Consider the following 9949-nt stretch of genomic DNA (forward strand, 5'->3'; position numbering starts at 1 on the left):
AACATTTTCTTTAAGCCTTTTACTCCTAATGCGCCAGGCCCACAATAGAAATTTCGAGAGGGTGCAAACATACAATGAACGTGAGTCTGACATTAAAATACGCAATGCGTCGACATGGTACCTAGTCCCCAACATGCGACACAAATTCTTGAGCCATTTTCTTCTTGGTTGGGCATACTCCTGGCACTCAAACAAAGTGCGCCACTGACTCCTGTTTGTGTAAGCACAAAGGGCAGAGATCTGTGGTCTGTGTTGACTGTTTCCACCGAGATGTAAAAGTATTCAGAGGTAATGTTCCAATTCTAAATTTGAAGTATAGGGACCTCTCAAAAGGTTTGTCAATAATGTCTAGGTAAAGTTCCCGAATTGGTAAGTCCTTGAATCTCAAAAAATCCTCTGTCAGTCTGCCCAATGTGCGATCAGTGCTCCTTTTGTTCAAAATCCAGCTCCAATACAAACTCTTGAGTACTGCCTTTGGCGGAGATGATTTGTTAGTCCAGGCTTCACTTATACCCAGGTCACACAGAAGGGATTTAATCTCTTTTAGCCATTTAATTTTGTGCCATCCTGATAAGGACATTATTTCAGAGAGCCCTTTCGCATAGTTCGCGAGCTCCGGAACTCGCCACAACCGGGCCCATAGAAGTAGGGATCTAAACCTTGCTAGATCGTCAATCGGTGGACAACCTAAGTCCAGCATCAATGGAGTTGTGGGAGTACCTTGGGGAAGTGACATAATTGCCCTACAGAACTTTCTTTCAGATCTTGCCAATTCATTAATTTTACTGAAACCCCATAGTTCTGCCCCATACAAAGCAGAACTAACTCCCTTTGCTATATAAATGTCAATGACAGGAGCTATGGGTCTGATAGCACAAGAACGTTGTTCCTTTAGAAGGGCCCCAGTTACCCTCTTGTGGGCCAACAACATTTTATCTAAGTGGGGGGCCCACTGCATATTGTGCGACAAGCAGATGCCTAGGTAATCAAATACATCTACCCTCCCCAAAAGTACGCCCTTCAGCTTAGGGGGCGTACAGGTTTTTTCGGGGGATTCATTACAAGGTATTTTGTTTTATCGGTATTGATTACCAGGCCCCGTTCCACACAGAAGGTCTGGAAGTTGTTGAGGAGTTTTTGGAGACCCATTGGGGATTTGGACAGGAGGAGCGTATCCTCAGCAAAGAGAAGGGTAGGGATACGCTCCCCCGCCAGGGATGGTTCATCTGAGGGATCTTTCAACAGGTGCTCAACCACTCCATTGATGTATAAAGAGAAAAGGGTGGGAGCCAGAACACATCCCTGGCGGACCCCTCTCTCTACTGGAATACTGGTGGTTTTTTCTCCCCCTGTGCCCCATCTGATCTTGGCAAAACTATTGTCATGGAGCCTTACAAGTAGTGATAAAATATAGTGCGGTGGTATCCCCATATCATTAAGGACTCTCCAGAGGGTCTCCCTGGGTACAAGGTCAAAGGCAGTCTTTAAATCGATAAATGCGAGATAAAGACTGCCTTTGCCTATGACCACCACCTTCCAGTACACTAGCATCAATCTAAACGCTTGTTCTATTGTGCCAGTGCCTGTTCTAAATCCTGCCTGGAAGTCGGAAAGGACTTCATTGTCATAAATCCATTCCAGTATTCTGGTCAGCAATACCTTACCGACTACCTTTTGGCTTATGTCCAGCAAACTAATTGGCCTGTAATTAGATGGATCGCCCCTGGCACCTTTTTTAAAAATAGGGACGACCTCCGCCCCTTTCCAGGATGTGGGAACAGATGTGCCCCTACAGATGGCAATAAGTAAACTGTGGATGAGTTTCCCCCATGACGTAATGTCAGAACGCAATAGATCACCAGGAATGCCATCTGGACCGGGTGCCTTCCGGGGCATAATGGTGCTAATGGCATATTCTACCTCTTTTATAGAGAAGTCTGGGGGTATTGGGTCTGCTTCCCAGTCTCTTTGCATTGTGGTTAGAGACACTTCCTGTACCTGGTCTTCCTCGATTATATCTAGGGTGTTATAATCAGGTTGTCGAGTATATAGCTTAGAGAAGTGGTTAACCCACTCTTGGCTGGTGATATTACATGTTATGAGGTCACTATCTGGTCTGTTTCTTAATCTAATGGTGTCCCAGAAACACCTTGAATCTTTCCTAGCACTTGCCTCTTTTAAAGTGCACCAGAAGTCCTCATCCCACTCCTTTTTAGCTTTTGCCAATATTAATCTATACCCTTTCCTAGCTTCTTTTATCTGGGATTGTATTTTACTTTTAACGGCTTTAATTAAAAGAGATTTAGCATGTCTACATGCAGGAGTATACCAATCATGTTTACCCATAGATAACCGGGAAGTCGTATTTCTCTCCACACATCCCTTCTTCCAGAATAATTCCCCTATGGACCTAAGTGTGTCTTCAAAAATAGGTGTCACCCCGCCTATTGCCTGGGATGTATTGGTGGTATCCAGTTTCAACTGTGAGGTCACAAGTAATTCTCCAATTGTTTTAAGTTTTGCCTCATCAGCAGAAATATGACTCCACTTTAAGCGTCCCCCACAAGTAGCTACAGACAATTTGTGAGCATTTTTGGGGGCTTTCTCAATTGATTTATTGGGCCAGGGATTTGATACGGAGAGGGAAAGCGGGTTATGGTCACTTTCCACCGTGGGTAGGACAACCATATCCTGGACTAATTTCCATAATGTAACATCTAACAAGATATAATCAATCCTCGAGGTATGGTTGACTCTATTGAATGTAGCAGCACCCAGGGGATCAGATGGAGTTCGGCCGTTTGCAGCTCTTAAGCCAAACTCCACTGTCAGGGCATTTAGCTGAATCGCTCTACGAGACCATCTTTTAATCGGGGGAATATTTAGGGGCGGAATGCCCCTTCTAGTGTCATCCTCACCCAGGTCCAAAATGTCATCTGAAGAAAGTGGCTCATAGGTGCAATTAAAGTCCCCTGCAACTATAGTTTTAGTACCCTCAGTTTTTTCTCTTCCGCTTCGAGGGTGGTTACAATGGGGGACATAGACCCATACTTCGTACCTCTTACATAGATATTAAACAGGTCCAATTTAAGCCCCCTACGAGGACCAATTAAGGAGAGTCCTAGAATATCTGGGCTATTAATCTGCTTGATTTTTATGCGACAATTAAGAGAGATGCTTATCCATATAAGTAGACCACCTGAGGGGCGTCCCTTCCCATTGATCTGTTTCTCCGCAGGCACAAAATATGTGATATAGCCAATTCGATGGAGTGGTTCTAGGCTCCAGGTCTCCTGGAACAGGCAGATCTTGTGCGCCTCCACTAAAGAGTTCCATTCAGGCGATGCCAATTTATGGTGGATCCCTGCTAAGTTCCAACTGAGGAATGTCAATGCACCCTTTGGATCATGTCCATCACTCTTTTCAGGACCCAAAGCTTTATTTAAGGGCACAGTCACTAATGTAGATGTTGACTCAGCATGGCTAGTCGTTGATGCGAAAATGGGATTAGAACTAAAGGTTGTAAATTCCCTTGAGATATTCCCTTCCGTGTTTAAGCCCAGATCTAGGGGCAAACTATTGGTTTTCACAGTATTGAGTCAATCCACTTCATCCAGTGCACTAAACCTGTTCCAATGTGCATACTGTGATAAAAATGGATCGAAATTAGGGATACCTTGCCAGGGAAATTGCCTTTGCAAAAATCTTTGCTGTGGTTCTTGCTGATGTGCCCTGTTCATAGGAAATCTATTTCTTGGGGTTTGCCCATGGTGCATTAACGGATAGAAATATGAAAGGGGTAGGGGGTGGATCTGTGTGTTGGAGCCACAAGTTGGTACATTACATATATAGTCTACCACAGCTATGTTTCTAAAGTTAATAGTTATAATGTCCCCCGCTATTGTTTTAATGCTTCTACCTATCCATTCCCCTCGTCTAACTGCTAGTATTTCTCCCGAAATGTTAGGGGGTAAAGGTCTATTTAAATGCAACCATTGTGCACATTTATTCTTTAATTCAATTTGCGTTTCCCTTTTTCCCTCTTTTATCGGTGGTACTCCTGTTAGCACAACCACAAAGGGAAGGGCTTCAGGAGGAAGATTAATTGTCCTGAAGCGTGTCAACCTTGACTTCTCTACTTGATCTTTTGGCTGGGTAGTATCTTTATTTGTTCCCTTTCCTAGTTGTTGACCAGTTTTATCAGCCAAAGATGAAACATTACCCAATCCATACCCTTGCTTTGGTGGAGCTTTAGGGTTGGTAATAGGTACATTAGGCTTCAACAGTGCGGTAGCTTCCTTCCCAGGCAAAACATTACTTTGAGTTGTATCCTTTTGAGTAGCTAAAGGTTGTTTGACTGTAATAACCTTAGCATTCAGGGTGTTATTATCGGTACCCCCTTTTGCCCCCCCTTTGGTTGGTGAACTGTCCTTTGCAGATTGCCTAGTCAGGCTCGTCCCTTTGTTGTTTATTAGGGACGTCAGCCTGTCAATTTTTGACATGAGTGGTTTTATGTGTGCAATAATAGTATCTTCGACGTCAGCCTTAAGGTCAGCTACCATGTTTGTTACCCAACAAGGTATTCCCGATGTAAGATTAGGGGTTGGGGCAACAAGGTTGTGATTTTGCGTTCTGCTCTGACCCTTTTTCTTCTTTCTATGTATTAAGGGATCACTAGCTTTGTTTGATTCTAGATTGCCTAAAGATGACTTTCCTCCATCCCGAGGATTGCTCAGGTTAATCTTGGGGGGTTCTGTATCCCTTTGTGTCTCGGTTGTAACTTGAGCACACGGAAGGTCAGCAAATGAGGAGGTACCACCAAAACTTAGTTCTAAGGCATCAGTAGGATCTGACATGATTGCCAAGGGATCTATGGTAGTATTTTGTGTATCATGTGCAAATGTAGTAGGTGGTAGGGAGAGCCTTCTTTCAGTATTGGCAATAGCAGTTGATACCACCCCTATAGTCTGTTGCAACATTTTGTCAATTGCAGTAAGCGTAGGTGACTGCTTGGGGGGGGCAACCACCTTCTGCTTAGTACTTGACCTTAAGATAGGCATCCTGGTCGATTTAATGGTCTTTCTCATATCGCACGGTGCAGGGATAGGTAACGTCTAGGGGTAATGTATATGGACAAATGGAGCCAACAGCCTAGCCACACGAATGGAAGTAATAAAATCTGGGTTTCCAGTAGTTTTATGAATAGAAGTGTACCTTCGTCAGTGGTAGTCAGCGGTTAGGGGGGTAGCCCAGCCTGGCCTCTTCTGGCCTTGGAGGGCCGTAGAGGGCCCGCCCTTTTCCCCGGCTTAGCCCCGGGCGCTCCCGCGACGCGGATGTGGAGCCTCGTTTTTAAACGCCGCCTGGCGCGCTGATCTGTCACCCTTCCGGTCCCGGTGCAAGGGCAGCTGGGTGTTGTAGTTTCCCGCCCTCTCACTCTCCCTCACTCGGCGGCTGCTGTTGGTCTGCAGCGGCGGAGGGGGAGCGGAAAGCACACACAGGTCCGGGGTCAGGAGTCAGGTACTGTCGGGCAATGCAGGAAGCCGGTACAAAGATGTGGGCTAGAATGCGCTAGTTGCTGTTAGTCATATAACTGTCCATTTACCATAAGCAGTCCCAAAACATTACCAGACGGTTAGAGGTGATTTTTTTTTTCCAACATTATTTCAAGCAGTGGTCTTCACTAGTATTGTTAAAATTGCTACCGTTTGGTGCAATGGAAAAATTTGTGAATGTGTGCCGGTCATTGCAAATCCACAACTGCCTGAGTGGGGAAAATCTCTTCCTTTGTTTTCGCCATCTTTCAGTCCAGGGATGCCCCACGTTGGTCCGTATGTCTATATACACCAAGCTCCTAGGTTCACCTCCAACTGTGCAACTAAAGTCCAATAAGATCACATGTACTTAAGTGTATCTCTACAGATATCTCAAAAATGTGGAATGGCTCTGGCCCTTCAGGGTCTGTATTAGGCATTCCTGAGCATGACTTCTTTTATTCATTTGCTGATTACATGGGCCCATCAAAGTGAAGAGTTGAATCTTTATTTTTGATTATCTTTCATGGTTCTAGATAGTTTAATACTTTGCATGTAGCAAATGACAAACCTCTTTTATCCAATACAATCCGCTTCTGCCTCTTCTACATAGCTGTTTTACAGTAAGCCCATCTATTAGTAGAAATAGATAAGTGTACTCCAATCTAGATTCAGTGTTTCTCCCATTTTGTAGTCCTCTGTCCCCCAGAAGCATGAGATTAGGGTAAAAAAAGACCAAGCATGTCTTCAAACCTCATGGCTTCATAGTTTCCATATTGAATAGAGTTCATCCTTTTTTTAAAAAAAAAAAATTCTCATACCCATTCCACAAACATTCCTCTGTTTGCACTACATGCATTATGTGGTCAGTGAAAAACCCCTGCTTTGTTCTTTCTTGTCAGACTTTTCCAAGAAGAGATGTATCTGCTTAATATTTGGCTGATCTCAAATTTATTCATGAAACTGCACCAAACCTCTTGATCATAAATGTTTATCTGGATCAAAGATTCAGTCCGTGCTGGCAGCAAAGTGCCTGGCCTTGTCAAAGATGGTCCGTGTTGGGTTATGGTAATAATGTCATATCACTGGTGTTAACGTTGCAACACTTATGATCAGTAGTTTCATTGAGCAGTGGTGTTTCAGGCGAAACAGTGTCCTAAAACAACTTCAGACTGAAAATGTGTGGCTCCCAAATGCATTAGAGGGCATTTCTAGAACTGCTCACAAGATGAGTGAGAGCTGCCCCCTCTAGGCAGAGGGGGTGGTCCTGTAGGAAAGAAACCATGTTGTGCCCCTGTTTACACTTATCAAACCTGAATCCACACATTCCCTATTTGCTCTACCTACAGATCCGCACAGCTGCTTTCCCGTTACCGACCACGGGCGCCCATCATTGCTGTTACCCGCAACGCCCAGGTAGCCCGCATTGCTCACCTGAGCAGGGGTGTGTTCCCTGTCCTCTACCGAGAGCCCCAGCTGGAGGTGTGGGCTGATGATGTGGACCGCAGAACTCAGTTTGGTATTGAGATCGGTGAGTAATGGCCCCTAAAATTGGTTGGGGGAGCACTAAGTGGGTTGGCTTACTCCCGTAACGGGAGATACTAAAGAGTCATTTCACTGGACGTAGCAACAAATTTCCTGACACGACGACCTGTGACCATTCATGACTGTTCAGGGACTGGGAGCTGCCACAAATTAGTTAAACGGGGCCAAGCAGCCTTTATTTATTATTATTATTATTATTATTATTATTATTATTATTATTGGTATATTTGTATAGCGCTTCACTGTCACCCCAAGGGCATCCTGGCGCTTGAGATCACTATCAGCAACAGGACTACAACTTACACTGCCCTAGGGAACAAATGGGTCTTCAGCGCTTTTTTAAATGGTAGAAGGTCCTTTTGACCTCGTAAAGGTCGTGCAGTGCTAATACTCTCCTCTTCCACAGGTAAGGTGCGAGGATTCCTGCACACGGAGGACATTGTTATCATCGTGACTGGCTGGCGGCCGGGAGCTGGATTCACCAACATCATGCAAGTGGTGAAGGTGCCCTAAGAGTTGCTGGAGTTTACCGTGGGTTCCTTTCACAGCTACATTTGCTGACCCCCTACTTTGTGTCACCCCCTGCCTAGGAATTGGGCCTCCAGCAACACGCCTGTAGTGCACGCATGCCTGATCCTTCGATACTTCATATGCCAATGGGCTGTTCCAGGAGGTTTCTGGAAGCCTTTATGCTGTAATGCCTGACTTCGACTTTTTTCACTTCTGTCACTTGCGCCTAAGCTTGGTGTCACTTTGAAAAATAAACACATTCCATATAAAATGGAGCGTTCTCTATTTTTGGGGTGAGGGGTGGGAAACGCCAGTAGCTTTTCTTCTGTGAAAACTTGTATTGTAACGTAAAGCTTTATGCAAGAGGCAGATGAACATGTGTGTTCTCTTTAGGCTGCTCAAAGACTTCTTGTTGCATGCATGCTTTATAGGAACTACCCTGCTCCTTCCATATATCAAAATTATTTTATATAGTTTGTGCCATCGGGATTACAGTTGACCAAGTTGTCCATCTTCAAGCAGAGTTGTCGTGCTCCTCTGCACAGGCCCCCCACCTATGCATTGCGAAGATCTTTGGCTATCCTGACCCCTTAAGTAAACACAGCGACTGCACTTTCATATCCAGAGAGATGCCCTCGACCTCACGTTGACACTAGAGGTGCCGATTTGTCTCTCTTCGTGGTTTGCCTTAAAGCGCTAAGTAATGAAAGCCATTGCATTCCTGCAGCTGGGAGCCATAATGCAAGTTAATTTTCTGCTTGAAAATAACCTGGCCACGTCTGTCACCAGACAAAGCCTTCTCTCCTGGACATTAGGAAGCCTCAGTAGCAGATGAGACTCTGGGCTGAAGCCAGTTGTCCTTTTACTGGACCTGTTGGTCACCTTTGACATTGGGCAGTCATCTTCTCAAATAGAGCCTGAGGAGGGTTAAGTGCTGTGGAAGCACTGGGCTCATGGGGAAAGCTAATAATTATACATGGACCTTCTGGGAAGGGAGAAGGTATTTTTACACAGCTGTTAGGTGACATTGCCAGTGAGTAATGTCTGGGACTTCAACATCAGTGAAAATATGCTTTACCCACATTTCTTTGTTACAATAGCCCATCAGATTTTTATGAAGACCAGTAATTACCCTACTCATCGAGCATAAAATATAAACCCATACTTGAACACCATCAGTACTTTGTAATTTTTTGTTAATTTATCGTACTGGTGAATCCAAATTCGTTTTAATGATAAGCCTATCTTTTTTTGGCATTCTCTCAATTATTTTGTTGAAATGTACCGTGCGCATTAGGAAAAAAACTGCTCCCCTTCTCCAGGCTCTCTTCTTGGCCCTATCTGTCTTTATCGCTAGTTCCATTGTCTGAATTATGGCATTTCCAATGTACAGTCACTTACGAAACCTCAATCACTTGTGCTTTGGATTGGGTGTCATAGTTATGATTTTATCCTTATCAATAGTCACTGGCGACCTAATGGTTGAGGCCTAACACTAAGTTTAAAGGTTAAGTGTTTGGTTGTGTCTTGGTGTCTCTGTGGTCATGATTGTGCGAAAGTTGCGCAACTTTCTCCTAATTATGTGAAGTTTTTGCAAAATGGTGCTCAAGTATGCAAAGTGCAAATCTATCATTTTGTGCTATATTTTAGCTCAAAATGCATCCTTGCATTTTTGACACTATTACGCATTTAACAAAGCATCGCAAACAGCTGCTCGTGTTCAATTGTTCGTAGTAATTAATAGCACGATTTGTGGTAATATTTGACACAAGCTTGTTACGGTAAATTTGTGAAACTATGGCATTAAACCACTTTACATAATTAACGTAAAATTCCCAAAATTACGTGATTATGCCAGCAAAATTAAAAAAACTTGCGCAGGCCTAGTCATGAGTCTGTTAAAAGTTAGGTTCCTTTACAGAGCTTATCAAGGTTCAAAGGAATAATTAAAGGTAGATCATTTTTAGGTCTTTGCTGACAGTTCATAAGGGGTTGATTTGCTTGGTATAAAATAGTGGCAGAGAATAGTCTCCAAGGTGGTATGTGGCACGTGCGCTTCAAGGTGACCTTCACGGCTCAACTTATTGTCTTTGTATACAGGACAGACATTTAAGTTACCCACTGTGGTATTCGAAGTCAAGTCACTAGATGTTGGGAAGATGCATGCCAAATGAATCCTCAGTGGTCGAGCTGCAAAATTAGTGTTACAGGTTAGTAACTTGCTTCATGATTCTACTCTTACTAAAGAAAGAAAGTTCTCAAACATAGCAAAATTCTTACTAAGCAAATTGCTGAACTTCGGTACATGTTTTTAGTTGGTTATGCACTTTTGGATATTACAAAATCCATGCTAGCACAGTCAC

General features: G+C 43.9%; 1 protein-coding gene across 3 annotated transcripts in view; it reads left to right on the forward strand.

Moving 5' to 3' along the window:
- The window catches only part of PKLR (pyruvate kinase L/R), an 86133-nt gene extending 78276 nt beyond the window's left edge, over positions 1-7857 (forward strand). For all 3 annotated transcript variants that reach the window (XM_078670015.1, XM_078670016.1, XM_078670014.1), the window contains exons 10-11: positions 6881-7062; positions 7483-7857. In XM_078670015.1, coding sequence (XP_078526141.1) covers positions 6881-7062; positions 7483-7589 — 289 coding nt within the window. In that variant the 3' untranslated portion in view covers positions 7590-7857. The remainder of the gene's footprint in view (positions 1-6880; positions 7063-7482) is intronic.
- Positions 7858-9949: the final 2092 nt, after the last annotated feature.

The sequence above is a fragment of the Lissotriton helveticus genome, chromosome 12 (assembly GCF_964261635.1).
Source record: "Lissotriton helveticus chromosome 12, aLisHel1.1, whole genome shotgun sequence".
In the NCBI taxonomy this organism is placed as follows: Eukaryota; Metazoa; Chordata; class Amphibia; order Caudata; family Salamandridae; genus Lissotriton; species Lissotriton helveticus.